This window comes from Populus alba, chromosome 3, assembly GCF_005239225.2.
Source record: "Populus alba chromosome 3, ASM523922v2, whole genome shotgun sequence".
Classification (NCBI taxonomy): Eukaryota; Viridiplantae; Streptophyta; class Magnoliopsida; order Malpighiales; family Salicaceae; genus Populus; species Populus alba.
Genome location: NC_133286.1, coordinates 17,658,087 through 17,680,229, shown reverse-complemented (window position 1 = coordinate 17,680,229; position 22,143 = coordinate 17,658,087). Strand labels below are relative to the sequence as shown.

The window sequence follows — 22,143 nt, the reverse complement described above, 5'->3', positions numbered from 1 at the left end:
TAAATAAATTTAAGAGCTAAGTTCATTTTAACTCAAAGTTTAGGATAATTTTTATGAGATAGATAAATATCCAACCCTTTTTACTTGTTCTCAAATAAACGTTGTATTTTTTTTTTTCAAATATATAATTTTACCATGTTTTTTCAAACTGTCAGATTTTTATTTTATTGACAATTAAGGTAACAAGAATTAAATCTAGTAATTCTGTATCAGTTTTTAATTTAAAAAAATAGTATAAAAAAAGATTAAATGAAAGATGTTATGCATACCAAGAAATAACTATTTTTGCCTCATTCCTCTTTGTTTTTTTTCAAAATTATAAATTATCCAAAAATATAATTTAAATATGTTTTAATATTCTGAGTGCTTTAACAATAACAATAAGTATATTAAAGATATGATGCACACATATGTTTAAGATCTTAATGAATTAAGAAAAGATGCTTCTTTTATGTTCATACAAAACCATCTATAGTTAAACTGAACTTTATTTTGCGTTTAACTTTCATGGGGCCTTCCCTGAGTTCCCTCTCCTCGATCATCTACCAAAGTCTAAACATAAAGGAATCAACCTCAAGATGCAAACATCTAATCCCCAAATTCCACAACAAATCTCTACTACAAAACCTGTTACAAAACACCCCACGAAATTTGATAGCAAACCCCCAGCACCTACCCTACTGGGATCATTCTTGCAAGCTCCATTAATGTTCAATTTAATCCATCCATCAAATGGGAGAGATCAATGCATATAAATAGTAGTAGCAGAAATATAAGATGGCCTAAAACAGTCACTTCTCCTACAATAGTTTTATCCATGTGAAATGGCAGCCACATGCAGCAGCCAAGCTTGAATGGCAGCACCACCCATTGACAAAGTATGCAGCTGCAAGAGATATGCATCGTCCATTGTTGACAAGGGCTGCAAGTTTGGCAGAAAGTTTAGCACAAGTTAGGTGTCCAGAATTGTTGACAAAAAGATGGAGTTGGTGGCTATTAAAGCCTATAAATAGAGCTATGCAAGGAGAACAAATTTAGAGAAGAAAAGAGAGCTAATTGAGAGAGAGAGCTATTTTTAAGGCAATGATAATTGCAGTCCTGCTACGAGAGAAAGATATGAGATGAATAAGTTGAGAGTAATAGCAGAGTAGATGAAGTTGAGAGTGAAAGCAGAGTAGATAGTGTTCCTCCTCCATTGTTGTAGGATTTGTGTTTTTTTTTATTAGTAATAATATTTCCTTCTCCATGGACATTGTGATATACTGAAAATTTTAGTTTGAAAAACTATATTGTCTTTATATGAATAATGGTTATTTCTAATTGAGAGGCAAATTAAACATTCATATTTGGTCAAGAAAAAAATAAACAAAAAGAAAGAACCAGAAAAGATGAGAGAGATGAACTGAAAGAAGAAAGAGAGAAAGAAGGAAAAGAATAGAAAGAGAAAAGATGGATCATTTGATATACATGATTCTTATTCTTATTGTAAATATCCTTTTGAGTTTATTAAGATTGATAAACATTTGATGTATATATTGTTAAGTTTAATTAATGGATTATAAAGGATTTGAAGATGATAAATAATTGATTTAGAGAAAATATGATTGTTAATAAGGATGTGAGAATGATTCATCTTTGAAGTTGATTTTATATTAGGTTTTGTTAAGTTTTATGATTAAATTGATTGATTGATATAGTATATTCTATGATATTTTAAGATGTATTTAAAGTGCTTATAAGCAACATAATTGTTTTACATAAATTTATTTTATGACAAGGCAAGACATCATTATTTTTAGATTAAAAAATAAATTATTTTTCTTCATAAATAAAAAATCAAATGAAATATGAGTAGCACTAGCTACATTTAAAAAAAAAAAATTATGGTTGATCGATCTTTTCAAAATCATCATAATAGTTTTCAAGATAATTTAATTTTTTAAACATTCAAATCTATTTAAATTTTAAAAATATATAAATAATACAATCATTTTTTATATAATTTTTATACATTTTATATTTTACAATTTGCTATAATAATCTTTTTAGTGCTAATTTTCCTATACTTTCGAAATATTTTTTTATAATATATACAAAATCAACTCATCCCTTACACATCATATCCTCTCTTTTTTTTTTTTTAATTATTAAGTCAAAGTATCTGTATTATTTCATATGAGTGTCTCATATACATGTTCGCGCTTTATAGACCAAAAGCATATTGATTCACTTCTTGAATAAAAAACTTAACAAAGTAAAACTCAAGAATAACAAGAAGATACAGATTAAATTGTACTATTTGATAATTTAAGGATACTATAAAGAGGATGTAAAAAAAAAAAAAGGTTGATTATATGTATAAGGTAGAAATGTAATTACCTTAGAATGCTTGTTTTGGTACGTATATATGAGGTTATTATCCTTGTTTAATCTCTGCACATAAGGCATCGATAATCACTTGGAGAGCATTCTTCTCTTGTTCTGCTTTTGCATGGTTTTCTTGAAGTTGAATGGGGTTTAAATAGTCATTGTCGATAATCTTGTTGATCAATAGACTTTTTTGAATTCTTAGCCGTTTATTTTCGCACTGAAGATCAATATTATTTTTCCTACTAGCCTGTAATCACAAGAAAGAAATGATAAGGTTATATGCACAAATCTTAAGTTGGGCAACTTAATTATAATAAATAAATTATTTCATGATAATAACTAATTTACCAAGTTTATTTTTTAAAGCATGATAAGAACAAATTTACTTTCTAGCTAGGGAATGCTTGAGATATAGCTAAGTTTTATCGAACAATATTTTTAATTCTACATCATTTTATTTATTTATTTATTTTTCTTTTGCTAATAACACCCATTGAAATCCATTGGACGTAGATAACCCTTAATTTTTAATTAATTTTGAGTCATATAAAAAAAAACCAATTTAAAATGTTAAATTATCAAATGACACTCCAAATATAATTTAAATCACATTTACTAATAACCAAACTATGTGCATAATTGCATTATACTATATATCTTTAATTAATGTGAGGTACTTCTCAATTATAATGATTCCATGCAATGGATAAAAAAGAAAAGGGTTAATTAATTTCAATATAATTTCTTCTTATAAAGTCTCAACTGTCTAAATGTTTCTTTTAAAGTTTTAATCACTTATCGATTCTTCCATTCATGTCATCCAAAGGAGGAAAAAGGTTTTTTTTTTTTTTTTTTTTTTTTTCTCTCAGTTCAAGTGAAATATTGACACCATTAATCCCTCAGGAAGAGAAACTGGATCCCTTTCAAAACTCTTGGAGTAGATTGAAAGAAGATCGGATGACTGAGCGAGCAGACAGAGGCCCAACCGCGTACGTCACTAGCACATATGTCAGATAATTTGACCTAAATATGTTTTCATATATGATGCAGTGACCGGCAAACTAGAACGCAGAGGGACGTAAGAAGAAACACGTACCACTTGGCTTGAGAGCTCTTTCACGACAGCATTTTGTGTCTGAAGCTGGTCCTTCAAATGGCGAAGTTTATTCTTTACTACTTGCATTTCTTCTTTCTGGGTTTGCACCATCTCCTGCTGCTTAACTCCTTCCCTTTTCAACTGTTCATTCTCTCTCTTTAATTTATTGTTTTCTTCGGTGAGCACGACCACGCCCTGCTCAGTTTTCATTTTCTTTTCCTGCATGATTTTTCAAAGCATAAGATCTGTTAAGGATGTGGTTTAAATAAGAACATAATAAGACACGAAGGATAAATATATGGCAAGTAATTAAGCAATTAATTAGTTAATTACCCTGCATCGCAGCCGATATGCCCTGTCAATCGCTCTTTTCTTTTCACGATCCGTAGCAGTTTCAGGAGCTTTTCTTTTCAGATTAGCATGAGCTGTGTTAGGAGACTCTCCAGGTAAAGGTGATAGGTACTGCTCGATTGGCACCTGGTTCGCTCCATAGGCGCTGTTGGCGGTTTCATTTAGTGCAGATGTCTTGGCTCCACCTGCATTTATAATTTAGAAGATCAAAACCCTTCACAAAGACCTTCTTTTTCTCTAATTACTCGATCGATGTAGTGCTTGGATCAAATTACTTCTATTAGGTTGACGCATCGTATCTAACAGCCCTGTTAAATACACAATATCGAGCGGATCCATTAGCTGCTAGCTGTACAAAACGAAAGCAAACACGTACAGAACTAGAGAAGACCAACTCCAAAATAGGATAACAATGGAAACAAAGACAAGAGAGAAAATACTCATAAAGCTCGATCTTAACGAAGTTTGTTCAGAATTGTCAATCGAGTTCGAGAGATGATGTTTAGTAGATATACAAGCTGATAAGTGAAAGCATGGCATTTTAGTGAAATTGCGCGAAAACGCGCGATATCTACGTGCACCGTGAAGGTATCCTGTCATGGCTTTCAACTTTCGTGCGATACGTCACTCGGGGACCTATTGGACTTCACTTTTTGATTACCTTTGGCTTTCGTGTGTTCATTTTTTGTCATCGTCTTCGTTTTTTTTTTATATATATTTTTAAAAATATATTTTTTTTAAATAATTTTTTTATATTTATTTTTTATTTTAAATTAATATATATTTTTAATATTTTTAGATCATTTTAATATATTAATATAAAAAAATTAAATAAAAAAATATTATTTCAAATATATTTTTAAATAAAAAATACTTTAAAAATTAATTAATAAATAAAATCCACTCAAATAAGCGTGGTGGTGCTTTTAAAATTTTAGGAGAACAGATAAAAGGCTAACAAGGTCAACATAGCATACCATTAATGTTGTTAAAAATCATGATTTTATCACAACATGAAAAATACAAAATAAACTTGGATTGCAAAAACGAATCGTAACATCATAAGAAATTTTAAAATACATTAAAAAAAACTAATGCTTCAAATAAAAATTCATATATAGTTCAAGCATCTTAAAATACATGCTTCAAATAAAAATTTATATATAGTTTAAGCACCTAAATAAACAATTCAATTTTATAATATTTTTATCAAATATTTTAACATTTAAAATAATAAAAAATAAAATATTTTTTTTGAAAATAAAATACTAAGAAATTACTATGACTCTAATTCTGGTCAAAGTGAAGTTTTAATTCAGATTCTTTATTCAAATAAAAAATATTTCCTAATCAAATACTTATCACCTTGGCTTACATCGCATTATCAAATTTTATTAATCATCGAGGAATATTGTTAACTCTTCAAGGGAGAAATAGTCACAATTAAAAAAATATCTCATCACAAAAGCAAATGCTATCAAAATAAAAAGAAACATGTGGCAAGCAAAAGAGTGATGTTGTGAGAAAAACATCCTGCTACATAATCAAGTACAGAGACAGGCAAACACACACGTACTTAACTGTGATTGGTTTGTCCTTATTCCTATTCACGTTCTCTAAGTGAAGAGGCTAGATTATGCAGGTAAAATCGATGGTGAAATCTAATTTTAATAATTTTATCTGATTTAATTTATTTTTAAGTTTTTTTGAACAATTTGACATATTAAGCCTATATTAACTTGTAAAATTATATAATTTTACAAGTAAAATCATGATTTTTAATAACCTTACATACCGGCACACAAGTTAAATTGAAAAAAAAAAAAAAAAAACTGGAGCAGATCTAAACGCTTGGGTTGAATTGAATTAAAGCTCATATATTTTTTTTATTTAAAAATTTTAAAAAAAAATTATTTTAAATTAATATTTTTTAGTATTTTTAGATTATTTTGATACACAATTAAAAAAAATAAAAATAAAAAAATATTATTTTAATATATTTATAAATAAAAACAGGATTTTATATACTGGTCGGTAGATAAAATAAAAATTCAATTCATGACCTTTTGAACTACTCTCGCTGCATGCTATCTGGCGCATCATTCTTGAGTTGCACTTTTTTTTATTTTTTATTAGCAGAACAATAATACCAAATTCTGAAAGAAACAAAAAAGAAGTATTTGGAAGTAATTGTTTTTCATTGACAATAAAAAAAACCTTTCAAAAATAGATCAGTTGTGTCTGCTGTTGTGTCCGAATGTTTTTTGCAACTGTTTTACCAAAGCTTATTCTGAATTTCACAGAGAAACAAAAGTTCCAAAGGATATTGAATGGTGATGCCTGCATGCTGTAAACGTACAGTACTCATAAGTTTTTTGCTTTTTATATATATATATATATATATATATATATATATATATATATATATATATATATATATATATAAAACCCTTATAACAACATACTTAAAGAAATGAGCATGTGGGGTTTCGAGGTGTGTCATGCCCAGCCATACTGCCAAGCCTCAGGAATATATGATGGGTCTGGCGTCAGCCATACACAAACTCTTTTAAGTTTGACAGTGTGCTAAGTCTCTGGCATGCTGGGCTTGGTAATATACACACCCAAAGAAATGAACATGTTCTAAATAGGGATTTGATAGTGTGTCAAGCCTAGCCACATGGGGGCTTGGTAGTGTGTGAAGCTCTAGGAATACTAGGTTTGGCGTCAACCACACCCAGACTCGAGCACGCCAAGCATAGTAATATGCGAAGCCCTTGGCACATCTATGAGAATGCACATCCTCATTTGAAACGCCTAAGGAATTAATGATCATCATCTTTTAGCACGCTCAAGTGAATGAGGTAATGTGAATCTAGCAAACATGTCAGACCCAAAACACTTGAATTTAGCAGTTAGCCAAGTCCAAGGTTAACTAACATCTTCCTTTAAGCATGCCTAAAGGAATGATCATCTTTCCTTGGCACACCCAAAGAAATGATCATCCTTCTTTGGCATGTCTAGGATAATGAACAACCTCTCTTAGATCTAACTTTGAGGAAAAAACTCAGCTTTCATGGATTTAACTACATTTGATGTCTTGGACCCTAATCTCCCTATATCTTTTAGGTGTATAAAAGTCACCCACCATATTTTCATCAAATATTAATACAAATGTAAGAGATATTTATTTTTCATTAAATGCAATCAGGATAAGAGTACACTATAAACTCTTCTCTTCACAAAAAGACAAGATTTGTGGGCTATAAATATACCATGAGACCTTCAAAACAAAGATTCACAATCTTCATTTTTTAATGCATATATATTTTCAGATTATTTTTTTTAGAATATTCTTGTATTTTTTTTTCTCTCAAAAGATACTTATTTAAGTATTGAAAAGTCTCCATCTCTACTAAAAAAAACATTTTGCAGGTATTAGCCACTTTGGCCTACCACGCACAAGTATAAGCGAGCAACTACTTTGGCTATGGAAAATGGATAAAATTGCTATGATCAATTGATCAATAAATTATCAAACCCGGGAGGCCTATTTCTAAGCTATTGGATTTGTGGTAAGTGTGGTGAGAATAAAGCAATTAGCTGTAGGTAAGAGGAATTAATTTAAAAACACAACTTAGAAAGAGGAAGATAAAACTACTTATATCTGTGGCTTAAATCCAGTGTAAAAAAAAAGGGAAATAAAAACAAGAAGAAGAAAATTAAAGTAATTGTTAGTGCCATTTTTTGGTTCTCAGTTTCAAATTAAAGTAATTGTTCAATAAAAGAGTGGTACCTTATCAGAGTTGCTGTCCTTGGAGAGTGGCATTCATATTTGCATATAATCTGACAAAGAAGCATGTTTTAGCAGTTCGAGCATCCTGTTTTCGTCTTCTAAAATCACCGGCCACTCGTCCAAACCAAAACGTTGTCTCTGTTTTGCTTCGCCTGCACTTGTCATGCTATTAATATTGATGACGAAGCTAATGAACTATGCAGCTTCAGTACTTCTCATATTTTAACCCATGAAGCTGCTAGATCGACGCAGCTTGTGACTCATGAAATCCTTTTATCCCTTGTTAATGGTCCCTTTTTCGAGCCTGGATCATTCGCTTTTTCTGCAGCAAACATCTTCCACATTTTCTACTCATCTTTTCTTGCCCTTCCTGCAAATTATGAGTTATAAACAGAGAGAGGGATGGACCAAGGGTGAAAATCTAAACAGCAACAGAGACAGATATATGATAATGTACAAAATCAAAACATATTCACGTACGTACCCCCATAGTTTCAAGACTAGATCCTTCTCGGCAAACCAAAACCAGAACATTCATTAGTTCCAGCAGAAACAATACTCAAGTTTCAGATGAAAATGTCCGAAGAGCTGGACAAGAAGATGCTTATTGAGGGTCGGAGAGTTGCAGTTGTGAGGAATCATTGGCAAGCAGGGTTTTTGTTCTTCTTCTTTAAATGGAAAAAGAACCGGTCGTTGACGAAGACTTTACAGAACGTTACAATTTCTGACAAGGTCGCCACGGCACCAATAGCTGAGGACTTGGTTTTTATTGGCCGAGAAATCTTTGTTTCAGATCTAGCCGATTGGAATAAACCAATTATATGGTTTGATTTATTTTACGAACCAATCAGCAGTCTTGTGATCCGTTCTGCTAATCAATTTAAACTGTATGAGGTCCATATTGTAAACATTTATTGCAAATGACAACAAGGAATCGTTGTCAAAATCCAAAAAGGAAAAATAAACATTGACGAAGTCTTTGCATTAATTAAAAAAACAAAAACACATATATGGACAAGTGCACCATGTGACAAGTCATAGCATATGGGACTAAAATACTGAGCGATGGAACGACAATTTATAATATTTCAGAAGTTATGATGAAAACTTTTTTTTTCTTTTTTCTTTTTTTTCTACAAGAAAGGGAGAGGAAATTGTACTGAGAGTTTCAGATCCGTCAAACATGATTTCATTGCCAGAGGCAGAACCTACCGGGGGACAAATAATAGTTTTAAGTAATTGATATGAAAATAGACTTTGAATTTAGGGACCAAAATGATTTTATGAAAATATAGGGGGCGTGGCCGCTCAAAGTAGGCTCAGGCAGCAGATGGCTTGGCGGAGGGGTCCAGGTATTTTTTAAGGTTGCCTTTTTTTTCTTTTCGTTTTTTTATCTTTTTCGGTTTCGGTTTTCAAAATCCAGTCCTTTTCAAATCAAACCTTTATTTTTAGTTAAAAATTAAGCTTCATCCTTTTCTTCTAAAAGGTTTTGATAATTTTATCCAAGATTTTTTTAATTTTTTTCTTGTTCATTAATTTTTTTTTTTAATGATGTCGAGTCGTAGATTTTTTCTTCCTCTATAAATACATTAACAATACTTAATCCTAACTTTCTTATAGATCATCATGATGCTTAAATCTAAATTATCATTCAAATTTTCTTAGTTAAGGATTCCATCCTTGCAATGGTTGGAGAAGTTATTTCACTTCATCAAAATATTCAAACCGAGACAATTAAATGCTCTTCGATACCTTAAAACACCATAGATGAGCACTCATAAGACAGACCTCTTCTTAGCAATGGCCTTCCTACGAAAGTTCACGTGCACTCTTCATTTTTTATAAATCTTATAGATCAGACATGCTATTCCATTCAGGCAATAAGACTTCATTGTTTATGAGGTTAATATAATTTACAAGAATTCATTGTTTATCGAATAATGGCAAGAATCGAATCATGATACAACAAGAACATTCAATCAATATTCTGCAGAACATGTCTACACTGCTTCTGTTCACTAAAACCGTACACCTTGAAAATAATTAATTCACAAGTGGTTCTAACCCCTACCCATCATATCAGAAGCTTTACGCCCTTTGAGAAAAGATTGCCTCACAATATCCTGCATGAGCACACAAAGCACAGTCATCAGTATGAGACCTTCCAACAGTTCTCCGTTGTGAATGAATTTAGGTTACTATACTCCCAATTACAAAGAGCTTTTAAAAGTTCCAAGAATCTCTAATACTTCATCCAACATTGTAACCGGAACCTTACCTCCTTTCCTTTCATTGTGTAATACATAAGACTAAGCATTATAAGTTATCTATAAGACTGAGCATTATAAGTTATCTTTTGTGAATCTTCTTGAAAAGAGCCCTGCACTTTTTCTTCTAATTAAAGAGCCCATACTATTACAATCTACTTCGCCCACCTATAACAGAAGAATTCAAAAAATATTGTAGACTATCGTGGATGCTAGGGTAGCTGTTTGGTGCAAGGTTTTAAAACATTATTTCCCATATCGAGCCTTGGATCCATGGATTTCAGGAGATGGGATCAAACAACGGTCTTACAAATGGAAGGTTAAGCCATGACTAACCTGATTAACTCCTGATCATAGGTGAACAAAGTAGATTGTTGACGGCTCAGCTTTGCAGAAACCATGACAGATTGCTGGGGTAGGTGGCGTGCTTCATGTTGAAATGATAGGTGTTATGGTCTCATGCATGGGAGTGATGATGGCCACTAACAGGGTAACAGAGATTTCTGTCACAGGCAGACACTTAGGGTTGTTGCAGAATCTTCTAGCAGCGATGCTACTGCATGGCTACAAGGAGGGGAGAGGTGCCATGACAGATGAAAAGGTGCTAAACAAGGTATGATTAATATGCAATTCTTTTTCGAAGGCAACTTTAAGACATACTTTACTTAGTGCAAATACCGTGGCTAATAGTTAGGCAAAGCAATGGACTGGAATAGTTATTCAGTTCACAGAGTCATTCTGAGATCTGTTTGTTGTTTAGGTGGGCTGTTGCTTATCAGGAGCCTGTGCTGGTTGTGGTGTGTGAACTTAGCTTGTTCTACAGATAAGCTTATAGTGTAGCTGGTTTTGTGGTTGGCCTTTGGCTTTTGATTTTTTCATGTTTTATTCTATCAAAAACAAAATGAGATCAAATTCAATTAATCAAAGAAAACAAGTTTAAGAAATCACTTAAAAAAAAAGAATCCAAGACAGCAATGATTACCACCATTGTCAGCAAAGCCAGCAATATGTGGTGAAAAATCTCCTCCTGTTCAATTTCTTTTTGAACATAATGCATGAGAAATATAAATGTGTTTGTGGTCCCTGATTTGAGTACTCAAACATAGGAGACAGAATAAAAGTAGCGGAAATGATACAACCAGGAACTAGGCATGCTTGCAGAGAAACTTGGCACAAGGAAACTACATAAATACATTTAGAAAACACTGTTCGGGAATAAAGCTTGCAAGCAATTTTTGCGTGAGACTATGAAATACTTTTTGCAAAACATCTAATGGTACCTTCTCATACTTGCTTCCGTATCTTTTTGGCTCAGTATTTTGTCACCTAAAACTTGATTTTGCATTTTGAGCATCATATTCCGATGTTTCAGCTTCTCAATCTCATCGAAAAGTTGTTTTCTTTCGGATTCCCAACCATCCCAATTGGCATTTTGATACAATATATTGCGTTCATTTTCTAGCAGCGCCACCTCAAGTCGGTTACATCCGTGCTACAAGAGTAAGGAATGCAATGTCAATCAAGAAGTTCTCAAACTTATTACAGCTAGAAAGATGTGCGACCACAAGTTTACTGAGAAGAGAAATGAGATAGAAAGTTTTTTACATGGCTACAACAGTACCAGTATTTAGCAATAGAAAAGATGGTTGAAATTAAATCCGTATTATATTAAAAAAAATCAGCAAAAAAGTATCATGCAATAATACAGATGAAATGCCACAGGATATTATCTAAGTAGTTACCTCCCATTAGGAAAAGTTGTTTTGTCACCAGAAAATTACACTAGCCAGATTCCATTCAATTAGCACGTAATGGAAACACTAGAACCCAAGCTATATTTTCACTTCATCCGATTACAGATGCATCGAATGTGAGTTTGAGCAAATTGCCATCATAATCTTGGATAGATAGGTATGGATGCACTAACAACCCAAAGCAATAGAAAGCAAGCTTAAAACTCTGAAGCCAAGCTCAACAACTAGTATCTCTCAAAATTCATCTGATTTGCAAACAAGAAAAAGGCAACTAGAATTAACATAACACAGTGGCTGAGTAGAAAACATTTTCATCCAACTTACCTTTTAGAAATGAATCCTTCATATCGACTTGCTTGATTAGGCAGTCATAGTAAAAACAGAAAGACAAGGGTGCATGCTTGAAGCATCAGCTACAAGCCCTGAAGCTTTAAGCAAAGTGATCAACAGCCCCCCTATGATGTGTAATTGGCTACAAATATTATTGATATTTTATTTTATATTTTTTTTGCAGAAGTTTTATTCAAAGAAAATAAAAAGGTTGTATAAAGACCCAATCAGAATTTAAGACAAGAACTAAACATAAACCAAACAAAATTGACCCGGATTTAAGGAAGTGAAGGGAAAAAAAGGAACCCAACTGGAGGCACTTCAAGTCAGCCACTAAGGAGTTTAAATGAAACTTCTTGGATAAACATTTCAAGATCCAGCTAGAGCAGAAGGCATGGACATGATCACATTGCACAGGATAGCAGCAAAGACAAAACCAGGGCAGAAAGAACATAAAAGTGATGCAGAGTACACAAATAGACTGAACCAAGGTGAGAGTGTGCAAAAAACCAGATAACTGGACAGAACCATGGAAAAAGTAAGGCATCACTAGCATCTTTTTATTAATAAAATTTCATCATTCTCCTTAAGTTATAATGGATGAACATCCATCAACATTCACGAATATATCATCATGATCATTAATAGTTTCAGAGATGCCAGGGGTAATACTCTATCCACCAGCAGCAGCAGCCGAGACAGTTAGACTGAACCAAGCCGAGAGAAGTGCAAATCAGATAACAAGACTGAACCAAGGAGGCTCTAAGGCACTAATTGTATCTCAAATTTAATGAAATCCTCTGCATTCTCCTTAAATTTATAATGGATCAGCATTCATCAACATTCATGGGTGGTTCATCACAGATTTACAGAGATAATGTAAATAATAGTTACAGATTTAGCATCAGGTTTTGAGACTAATGGACACTTTCTTCATGTGTAGCTGCTATCAACTAACCATTGAAGTTTTTTCTTACATCGCATGGATCTGATAGATTCAACAAACCAAGGTGAAGCATGTTAATAATTTTTAAAATCATATGCCCAACAGCATCAATGTAATGCCAACAAACAAATCAGCTTAGACTAGGTGAATAATTTAATGGGGTGGGGTACTAGAATAAAATAACACACAAACACAGAGAGAGAGAGAGAGAGAGAGATGCACCATTATTTGTTGCAAAAACGGCTTTTGTGATAGTGTGTCCAATAGAATTTCTTGATTAGAAATAACTTTCTTTGAATTGCAGATTTCGCTTTTAAGGTTCCCTATCTCAACTTCTTTTGACCACAATTTATGTGCCATTGAATCATTTTCTTCCCGACAGAATTCATTCTCCCTCTTCAACTGGGCATTTTCTTCCCGAAGATGTTGCAATTCAATCTCTCTCTTTTCTTTATTTACCTGCCAAAAAGAAATCAAGAGACATCATGAAAGGTAAAAACAATGGATATTTGCCTCAAGTGGTGAAGACAATTAAGTAGAATGCTATACCTTACATCGTTGTCGATACTCAGCATCAATTTTTCTTTTCTTATCCCTTCTATCTTGTGGAGTTGCAGCAAAATTTATTCCATATTGTGGCATAGCTGGTTGGGCCAACATATGTTGAGGCACTGTCAGCTCTTCTAAACCCATACAACAAATGCATCACATTAATGGTCTAGCACTCCTCTATGAATAACTCTAGAATTAAAGGTGAACTACCATAAAAAGCATGCAATTATGGGTTGAATTTGTTAAAATTGGAAGTAAACTTCCACTGAGCATGAACATAAAACGACCCATCCATCTAGTTGCTTTGCTGGCGATGAAACGAAAGGATGCAGCAAGCAAGCCTATCTACCCAAATTGGAAGTGAACAAAGAATAGGGAAGGATCCTTCCCTTCCTTCCTCATCCATCGTCCCTTACAAACTCACCGCAGAAATACAATTATACAAATTACTGGAATTAATCTTACAACTAACACGATTTGATTTTTTTTTCTAATAAGACTTACAATCAAGCCCTCGCGAACAATTTTATACGAAAAAACAACAACGAAGCTTGCATAAGAAAATTCGGAACAAGGTAAAAAAATAATAATTCAAAATCATTAAAGAAACGGTTGAGCTGATTGTTTGATAATCGCTTTCGTAGTCAAGATATAAATCCAAATAATAATAATAATAATGGCGAGTGTTGAGAAGTTACCTGCTGCTGTTGGGTATTGCGGCTGGTAGTAGGGAATCATTTCATCCATGACTGATCTATCTTCATGGAGAGCTGTAAGTACTTTTAACATGTAAATATGAAAGAGTGGAGTCGCGCGAGACACCTTCCATGCCGCGCGATTCTTTCTTATCGCGCCACCAAACGCCCGATTCTTCTCTTCCAAGTTTCCCCTATAAAAAAAAAAAAATCAAAATTAGTACAATTAGATTAGGGTTAATGAAGTCCGTCCGTTCATTTAGGCTTAATTGTATCCCTCAACTTTAGTTCTACATCAAATTATACATTAATACCTGTTTTCTTTACCGGGAAATATTTTTTTAAAAAAAAAAAAAATTTTAAAAAAGTAAATTATTTTTTGATTTGATAGTGTAATAAAAAATAAGTAAAAATATTTTTCAGTATTTATTTATTATAAAAAATAAGCTGGAAAATAACTTATTAATGTTTTTTTTTTTCAAGTTTATTAAAATAATAAGAAACAAATCTTATAAATCAAAAGGTTGAATGAAAATGAAATTAAAAAAAAATATATAATTTCATAAATTATCTCAAATAAAATAATAATAATTAAAATAATAGAGATCAAATCTAAAAAATAAAAAAAATTGAAAGATGAAGAAATTAAAATAATAGTAATTAACATTTTATAAATTATTTTCAAATAAAATAAGTAACAATCAAAAGAATGAGGATCAAATTTGATAGATAAAAAATTTCAATTAAAAAATGATAAGAAAAAAGCAAATAACAATTATAAAAATAAAGATCAAAATTAATATAAAAATTATATTCTAAGGGATGAAATTAAAAGCAAATATTCAAAATAAAATATATATAACAATTAAAAGTTTGAGGATCAAAATTTGATATAATCAGCAAATAATATGACATTTCTAAATTTTTCACAACTTTCGGAAAGTGTTTTCCGCTCAAAATAAAAAGGAAAACACTTTCATAGAAAACCTAGCCAATTTTTCTTTAATTGTAAAGTGTTTTCCGTTGACTAGAAATTGTTTTTCATTGACTAACTTTTCTAATAGCAAATAAACACAGAAAAGTTTGAAAAGTGATTATCCGGAAATCAGTTTTCAAAAAACAAACACAACCTAAACTAAAAAAAAACTCCTAAATTCTCATCCCCGAAGTCTAATCTTGCTGCAATGTGATCCCTCTCTTAAGCTCTAGGGTTCTGTTGGTTTTTTTTTTTACCTTAGGCCAAACAAAACACCAAAAAGTCTATTAACGCTCCCCTTTGTTAAACTATTTCAGAATCAAATTAAATTAGCTCAAGATGTATTTTCAAGAGTCCGATGCTAATGTTTTAATCAATTTCTGTAAGCACCGGCTCTAGGAAATTAAGATTAATTAGAAATAAAATGGTGTAAATTAATGAGAACAAAGAATTTATTTTTATTTTATAGATTTTATAGATGTTTGGTTGAAAAGAATGAGATGGGAATAGAAATAAAAATTAAACATTTGTAAGGATAAAAAATTAAACACTTTTTTTTTTCCAAAACATCATTGTTTTTATTGCAGTTTAATGTGATCCCAATGTTAATTTATATGTTAATCTTTTTAAAAAAATTAAAAAAAATTTTATTGAATAATCATGTGATTTTGGTGTTGGACATTGACTATTGCTATCAAGTGAGTTTATTAATTTATTGTAATAAACATATTTAACATTGATTTTTCGAGGGATATAACGTTTTGGCAATAATCTCAAAACTTGAAATTTAATAACGTGTTTGGAAAATATGACTATAGTTATTTTTTAAAGTGTTTTTTATTTAAAAATGTTTAAAATAATATTTTTTTTATTTTTAAAAAATATTTTTTAATATCAGCGCATCAAAATAATTTAAAAATATTAAATTAAAACAAATAAAATAAAAATATTTTGGAACACAAAAATAAACTCTATAATTTATAGTAAAGTACACCCATATAGTCGAAAAGTTGTCCATAATGAAACTAAATTCAAAAGTCTTATTACAATGAGCAGGGATGCATATATAATTTTCAATCCACAAACTAGTACATCTGATATTGTAGATTCTATGATATAGAAGACTAATTGTTTTGTCCAGAAGGACCCATTATAAATACCCTACTACTTTTATTATTATTATTATTATTATTATTATTATTATTACACACACACACACACATACAAGAGCAACAATTTTATAAACAAAATATCAACGAGATCTATCAAATTTGTCGTCTCAAGTACTTTTATACTTCCTAAAACAAGCTTTTAAATTATCAATCATCACTAATTATTTTTCCTTCCATAAGCGAACATATTAGAATATTTGGCTTGATTTCTTCATCTTCTTTTTTAATATATTTTTCAAAAAAATTTATTTGTACGATTTTTACTGCTGTTAAAAAAAACAAAGAAAAAAAAACTAACACAATTGATCATAACTGCTTTTTTTTCCCCAGCCATTTCCAATCTCTGAGTTCAAAAACATGTTTTTGTCGTCACCAAAGAAAAATACAGTACCTTATAGGCCATCATTAAAATAAATAAATAAAAAATAAAAATTGAGGTGCCTTGTTTTTTTTTTTTTTTTTTATGATGAAAGCCAAAGAATGATGAAATGAGCTAAAAATATATATTAAAAAAAATATATAAAAAAAAAGTCCGACTCTATATTTTTGGTGGTCGTCTTTTTTTATTTATTTAAAGTAGCTTCTTTTTTTTTTTCAAAAAAAAAAGAGCATTAAAAATAATGGTGAAGATTTCGAACAAATGGGGACATCAAATGACGGTATATACATAGAAGTTTCCTAAAAAATTAAAACAATCAATTAAAAAAATATATGATTTCATATTTAATAAAATGTATTTTAGAAAATATAAAAGAAACTTGAACATTTTTGAAAAAGAGAATTAAAAGATTTACTTGTTGATTAATGAGAATTTTGATAGAACTCGTTGATCTTTTGCTTCTTAAACCTAAACTTATGAAATTCTCGCTGTTTAAAGAAATCCCAACTACCCAGAGAATGGGTGGCGTCGACGGTCTAAAATCATTATTAACCGTTCTTTTTATTACTCCATCACTTGCATCTGCAAATTAATGGCAAATATTGCTTCCCATATTTTGCTTCATCAGTTCCCTAGCAATAAGATAGAAGTAAAAAAAAGAAGAGTTAGGCAACAAAAATAAGAGATAAAAGAAGAAGAAAAGAGAGAGACAGAGAGAGCTGACCTGAGAAATCGAGTGTGCTCAGTGGCCATGGAAAAGTCGTTGTCTTCTCGTGCTTTTAAGATCTTGAATATAAGACAGAGGCGTTGCTGATTGTACAGAGTTTGTCGAAATATCAGAGACGTTTCCTTGTTGAGTTTATCACATTGAGATTCAATCTCTTCGAAGCTGCTTCTGATTTCCATTTGCCCATCTTTGATGCGTTGTTGTTGTTCACTTATCTCCGCCATGTCTTCTCTCAAGCTTTCCATGTTTGCTTTTAGTTTTCGGTTTTGTTTTGATCTCTGTATGCCAAAAATATGGTTTTAGTAAAAATAAACAATTAAAACCAATTTAAAGACATTGATTCTATTTTGTTTTGTTTTAATAAAGACCAATTAAAACCATATATATAAAGACTTCTTACTTCAAGTTCAAATTAAAACCAATTTAAAGTAGTGCTTATGAATAAAAAAATCTGAAAGTTGAGTCATTGGTTCAGTTGGATGATTTAAATAACATGAAAAAAATATAATAATTATATAAAAACAAAAGATAAAGAGAATTAGACTTAAGCTCATCTAGATTTATAAAAAAATCCAATGTTAGATGGTGAAATTATAAGAAAAATAATTAAAAAACAAAATAATCCCTATTAAATGAGGTGAACTCACAAACCTCGCAACCATGAACATATATGATTGAGATAATCTCATAGAAAAAAACAAGAAAAAAAGCTTGAAAGATGAAACTAAAATAAATAAATTTCTTTCAAGAAAAAAAACAAGAGTGAGCCTCCGTTAACTTTTGAAACCAATGATCCAGGTCTTGAACCAAAGGCTAACCCCATAATAGGCAGATTGTAAAAAAAATAACAAAGCCACACTAAAACAAGGATAAAAAAATATTGGTTTAAAAAAGATGAAAACAACAAGTAAACCCGGGGCGAATTTCCTAAACCTGGTTTAATCTCTAAAACTTCCAACCCGTGAAATCTCGGACTCAGATGCAATTGAGAAGCTTAATTCCCAATCAATTTAAATTTGAAAGATGAAATCATGAAAAATGTATTGATAAGAAAAACATGCAAAGGAAAAAAAATAGCAACAAAAAAAAATATAGAAAAAAAACTCAACGAGGATGAAATTATGAAAAAAATAAAAAAAATTATCCCAAACAAACAAATAGCAATTAAAAAAATAAGGACTAAATTTGAAAGATTAAAAAAATCATTGGGGGTGAAATTGAAAAATATTTATAATTTGATAGATTATTTGTAGATTAAAAAATGATGGGGTGAAATTTAAAAATATTTGTAATTTTATAGATAATTAAAAATAAAAAATAGTAATCAAAAGGACACAAAAAAAATTATGAAGAAAAAATAAATTGGAGGGACTAGTTTGAATTTTTAAGGGGCTCACATGAAATTCAAGGTGGAGAGAGAAAAAAAAAAAAGAAACAATTGTTGGCACCAAACCTAAAAATATTTTGGGCACATACCACCCTATCGTGTTGGGGACACCGAGACTTTTCATACATTATCGTGAAAGGTGGTGTTAAGTGACAAGATGGCCCTACACTTGCCTCCCAAACGATGTAGGTCGTTTATATGCGCCAAAAGTATTTTTTAATAATATTTAATTAATTAAAATAATGCATTTAAGCAACCTTGAAATTTACTACAAAATCAATATAAAATGACCAAAAAAAAATGATTGTAAGAGAGTTATGTTGATTTTGTTTTAAAATGAATAAAAATAATTACATTGTTCTAAACAATAAAAAAGATCAAAATACTCCTGAGCATTAGGATTATATTGTTTTTATTTTAGGATTAAATTAATAATTTTACTATGAAATAGAAAATAAAATAATTAATTTAGCTTTATAGAATTTGTAAAAAACAATTGAGTCTCGATGAAAAAACAATATTTTTCTCCATGCCTAATTCAAAGTTTTTTTAAGTGAAGGATAATTTTATCATTTTACTATTCTAATAAATAATAAAATGTTTATTGGAGTATAATGATTTTCCAATCACCTTTATCTGTTTTTTTTTAAAATTTTAATGAGTCAATTTAAAGCTACTTAATGCCATCTAAAACACCCAAGAACATACTAAGTAAATTTTTTAAAAAAGAATTACAGTGTTAGATTTAGAAGAAAAACAAGTTTTTTTTTTCACGAAAAAAACTATCCTTCAAAAGAAAGGTACCGATGAAACATGTTCTTAGCCTCTAATTTTCTTATTTCTTACAACATTTAAATAGAAGTGCATTAAATGAGATAAAAGTAATTCTATCATTAATAATTCTTTTATCACTTATTTACGATCCGAATACTTCTTGTAACATTGATTATTATATAATTCTTTTAATTGTTTTAAAAGGCTTTATTTATAGTAAAATTGATTATTGATATTATTGATATTCAGAACTGTTTGGTTCAAAGTTTTCTATACATTTTAGTACACTATAATTTTAAATCTTGAGAGGTTCTATTTTCTTTTTCTATAATGTAGAACTTAAAAACTCTAGCGTTATACGCCGGTGTCATAATTAAAAGCAGAATTAGGCATGCAAGCTATAACTTTCTTTCATAATAGTGTAGTTAATAAATTAAGAATTTACAAAGCAGAGGACATCTCTTTCGTATTAGTATAAGAAAACTAATTCTTAAAAGGAAAAAAAACAAAAAACAAAATCTCAACGTACTTACCCGAAATCTCTTCATTGCAATAGCCCGGCGATTTCTGACTAACTTGCTGCATCCCTCGTTCATTGACTCAGTGCTCCTGAGTTTCAGAAATGACTTCTCCATCACAACTCGAATCAAGCCTACTCAAGTATTTTTTCACCTCGAGAGATCCAGTAATCTCCTAACAGAGAACAGGCTGCTAGTTTCCTGAGGGCAGTATTGATTTAGGCACCAGAATGTTACAAAAGTTTCGAGTGCATTGGCCTCAAGGCAGGCATCGATCCTCTTTATAAGCAAGATGTTAGCTTCAGATCAAAGTCTTCCTTCGTTTTTCTTGGTCTCTCAAAACTTCGAGCAACGGCTCTTGACAAAGCATGGTCGCGTGATATCGCGCGATGAGAAAGTTTCAACGACTCCATTCGGTCCCATCAACATGATTTTGAAATTTTGTTTTGCCCCTAAATTAAGTATTTTTTTTAATGATTTTGATTTTGATTTTGATGTGATGATATTAAAAATTAAAAAAAATTAATGAATTTCTAAAAAAAACACTATACACCACCTCACCACAAACGCAATTGATTCTAACACCTTAAGCAAGGTTAGATTTTTACAGGAGACTTTAATTTAACAAAGCGAAACTAGTCTATTTAATCTTTCAATTACAAAGTAAAAAATAAGAGCTAGTTTAAACTTTGTTCAGCCGCATTATGCGATAGTACTAGAAGAACTGAGAACAAAGAATATTATATCTTATATTCATAGAAAAGTTTGAAAATTGATTAGAAAATGAAATAATTTTGAAGAGAGAATACAAATTTTGATAGTTCCACAATAGCCAATAATTCGTAGCACAATTGTCAATTCGGATACCCATGCTGTTTATGACCGGGTCACCCGAGCTCCCGATGGGGTGGTCAGTTGGGCCAACACCCATCAATAGCAGTGCAATGCATTCAAATTGGCGGGGGAAAGGCCTCTCTATTCCTCCCGTTAGCCTGCCTGGGTTCCTTGAGAACAAAATGATCACAAGGGAATTTTTTTATTTTTTATTTTCTGGATTAAATTTGAGCGAGGAGGTCTCTCGAGGGATAGTTTTCCACTTCGAACTAGAACAAATGCCAGAATCTTGGTTTCGTTTCTCCTTGCAAATTGATTAATTAATTCATTGAATTAAATAAATCATTTAAGCCCACAATTTGTTTAATCTTGGTAACAACAACCAATAGTGATGGGACCAATTATTTTTGGGCGCTTGCTTTGCATTTTCTTCTTTGTACAGGAATAATCACCACTACTTGCCCAATCTACACGACGTGGATGATGAGAAAAAAAAACAATTGACTAGAGAAGTTGGACGGATCGCTCGACTCCTAGCAATCGGATCCTAGTAATTAATCCAAACAAGCTCGAGTTCACAATCTTCAAAATAAAAATAGAGAGGTTAGAGTTCGAAGTGAACGGCTATCGTTGGAAAGACGAGTTGGAGAATTATTCATTATTGAAACGAATTGATTAATATTTTTAGAGTGAGAAATCATTTAATACTCCTTTTATTTTATTAGAGTTGATCATCGTTTATCTAACAACAAATCTCACATTGTTTTTTTGTTAAAAAAAATTATCATACTCTTTCTCATGTATAACCTCTCAAGATCCCAAAACTTACTTTTCATCTCTCTTGATTTATTTTAAAGTGGGTATGTTTTGATATTGTAGTAACGATTTAAGATATTTTTGTTTAGAAATATATTAAAATAATATATTTTTTATTTTTTAAAAAATTATTTTTGATATTAACATATGAAAATAATATAAAAACATAAAAAAAAATTCAAAATTTAAGGGAACACGATTTGCACCGTATTCCCAAACAGATTATTACATTTGTTGTGTATTGTGATATACTGTGGAGTCATTTTTTTATATATATAAAATAATGTTCAAGTGTTGTGAATGCATTTTTAAAAGACAAATTTATAACTCAAGTCATCTTGATTAAAAAATAAGAAACAACAATAGATAGACTATAATTTTTTAAAAAATATTATAACGATAA

General features: G+C 30.7%; 3 protein-coding genes across 8 annotated transcripts; all 3 read right to left on the bottom strand.

The window, feature by feature from the left end:
- Positions 1-411: 411 nt before the first annotated feature.
- Positions 412-8,248, bottom strand: LOC118054348 (uncharacterized). 3 transcript variants are annotated; one of them, XM_035065895.2, is made up of 7 exons: positions 8,098-8,247; positions 7,614-7,983; positions 4,093-4,166; positions 3,800-4,002; positions 3,467-3,685; positions 2,380-2,617; positions 412-922 (listed from the first exon to the last, which is right to left on the bottom strand). In XM_035065895.2, the coding sequence occupies exons 3-6, from the start codon at positions 4,154-4,156 to the stop codon at positions 2,417-2,419; spliced, it is 687 nt and encodes a 228-aa protein (XP_034921786.1). In that variant the 5' UTR covers positions 4,157-4,166; positions 7,614-7,983; positions 8,098-8,247; the 3' UTR covers positions 412-922; positions 2,380-2,416. The 3 variants fall into 3 exon arrangements, 2 of the variants coding, with proteins under 2 accessions (XP_034921786.1, XP_034921787.1); XM_035065896.2 differs by having other exon boundaries at positions 4,093-4,125; XR_004688506.2 differs by lacking the exon at positions 4,093-4,166 and having other exon boundaries at positions 8,098-8,248.
- Positions 8,249-9,485: 1,237 nt separating this feature from the next.
- On the bottom strand, positions 9,486-14,403 carry LOC118054552 (uncharacterized). 4 transcript variants are annotated; one of them, XR_012169302.1, is made up of 6 exons: positions 14,161-14,403; positions 13,460-13,590; positions 13,133-13,369; positions 11,161-11,372; positions 10,217-10,444; positions 9,486-9,736 (listed from the first exon to the last, which is right to left on the bottom strand). XR_012169302.1 is itself a non-coding variant. In XM_035066193.2 (5 exons), exons 1-5 carry the CDS (start codon positions 14,249-14,251, stop codon positions 9,727-9,729), a joined length of 684 nt encoding a protein of 227 aa, XP_034922084.1. In that variant the 5' UTR covers positions 14,252-14,401; the 3' UTR covers positions 9,486-9,726. The 4 variants fall into 4 exon arrangements, 2 of the variants coding, with proteins under 2 accessions (XP_034922084.1, XP_034922082.1); XR_004688536.2 differs by having other exon boundaries at positions 13,460-13,593; positions 14,161-14,402; XM_035066193.2 differs by lacking the exon at positions 10,217-10,444 and having other exon boundaries at positions 13,460-13,593; positions 14,161-14,401.
- Positions 14,404-16,907: 2,504 nt separating this feature from the next.
- On the bottom strand, positions 16,908-20,349 carry LOC118054550 (uncharacterized). Its single transcript, XM_035066188.2, has 3 exons — positions 20,106-20,349; positions 17,409-17,689; positions 16,908-17,316 (listed from the first exon to the last, which is right to left on the bottom strand). The coding sequence occupies exons 1-3, from the start codon at positions 20,205-20,207 to the stop codon at positions 17,274-17,276; spliced, it is 426 nt and encodes a 141-aa protein (XP_034922079.1). The 5' UTR covers positions 20,208-20,349; the 3' UTR covers positions 16,908-17,273.
- Between the last annotated feature and the right edge of the window lie 1,794 nt (positions 20,350-22,143).

What these genes read in the sequence shown, in the direction of transcription:
- LOC118054348 (XM_035065895.2), bottom strand. Translation starts at nt 4,156, where the DNA reads ATGGATCCGCTCGATATTGTGTATTTAACAGGGCTGTTAGATACGATG. An exon ending in GATGCGTCAACCTAATAGAA is followed by an intron (nt 4,003 to 4,092) that starts GTAATTTGATCC and finishes TTATAAATGCAG; the next exon opens with GTGGAGCCAAGACATCTGCA. An exon ending in AAGAGCTCTCAAGCCAAGTG is followed by an intron (nt 2,618 to 3,466) that starts GTACGTGTTTCT and finishes TTGTGATTACAG; the next exon opens with GCTAGTAGGAAAAATAATAT.
- LOC118054552 (XM_035066191.2), bottom strand. Translation starts at nt 14,251, where the DNA reads ATGTTAAAAGTACTTACAGCTCTCCATGAAGATAGATCAGTCATGGAT. An exon ending in GCAATACCCAACAGCAGCAG is followed by an intron (nt 13,594 to 14,160) that starts GTAACTTCTCAA and finishes GTATGGGTTTAG; the next exon opens with AAGAGCTGACAGTGCCTCAA. An exon ending in ACGGAAGCAAGTATGAGAAG is followed by an intron (nt 10,768 to 11,160) that starts GTACCATTAGAT and finishes TGTTTTTGATAG; the next exon opens with AATAAAACATGAAAAAATCA.
- LOC118054550 (XM_035066188.2), bottom strand. Translation starts at nt 20,207, where the DNA reads ATGGAGAAGTCATTTCTGAAACTCAGGAGCACTGAGTCAATGAACGAG. An exon ending in TTGCAATGAAGAGATTTCGG is followed by an intron (nt 17,690 to 20,105) that starts GTAAGTACGTTG and finishes TTTGGCATACAG; the next exon opens with AGATCAAAACAAAACCGAAA. An exon ending in GAGCACACTCGATTTCTCAG is followed by an intron (nt 17,317 to 17,408) that starts GTCAGCTCTCTC and finishes TCTTATTGCTAG; the next exon opens with GGAACTGATGAAGCAAAATA.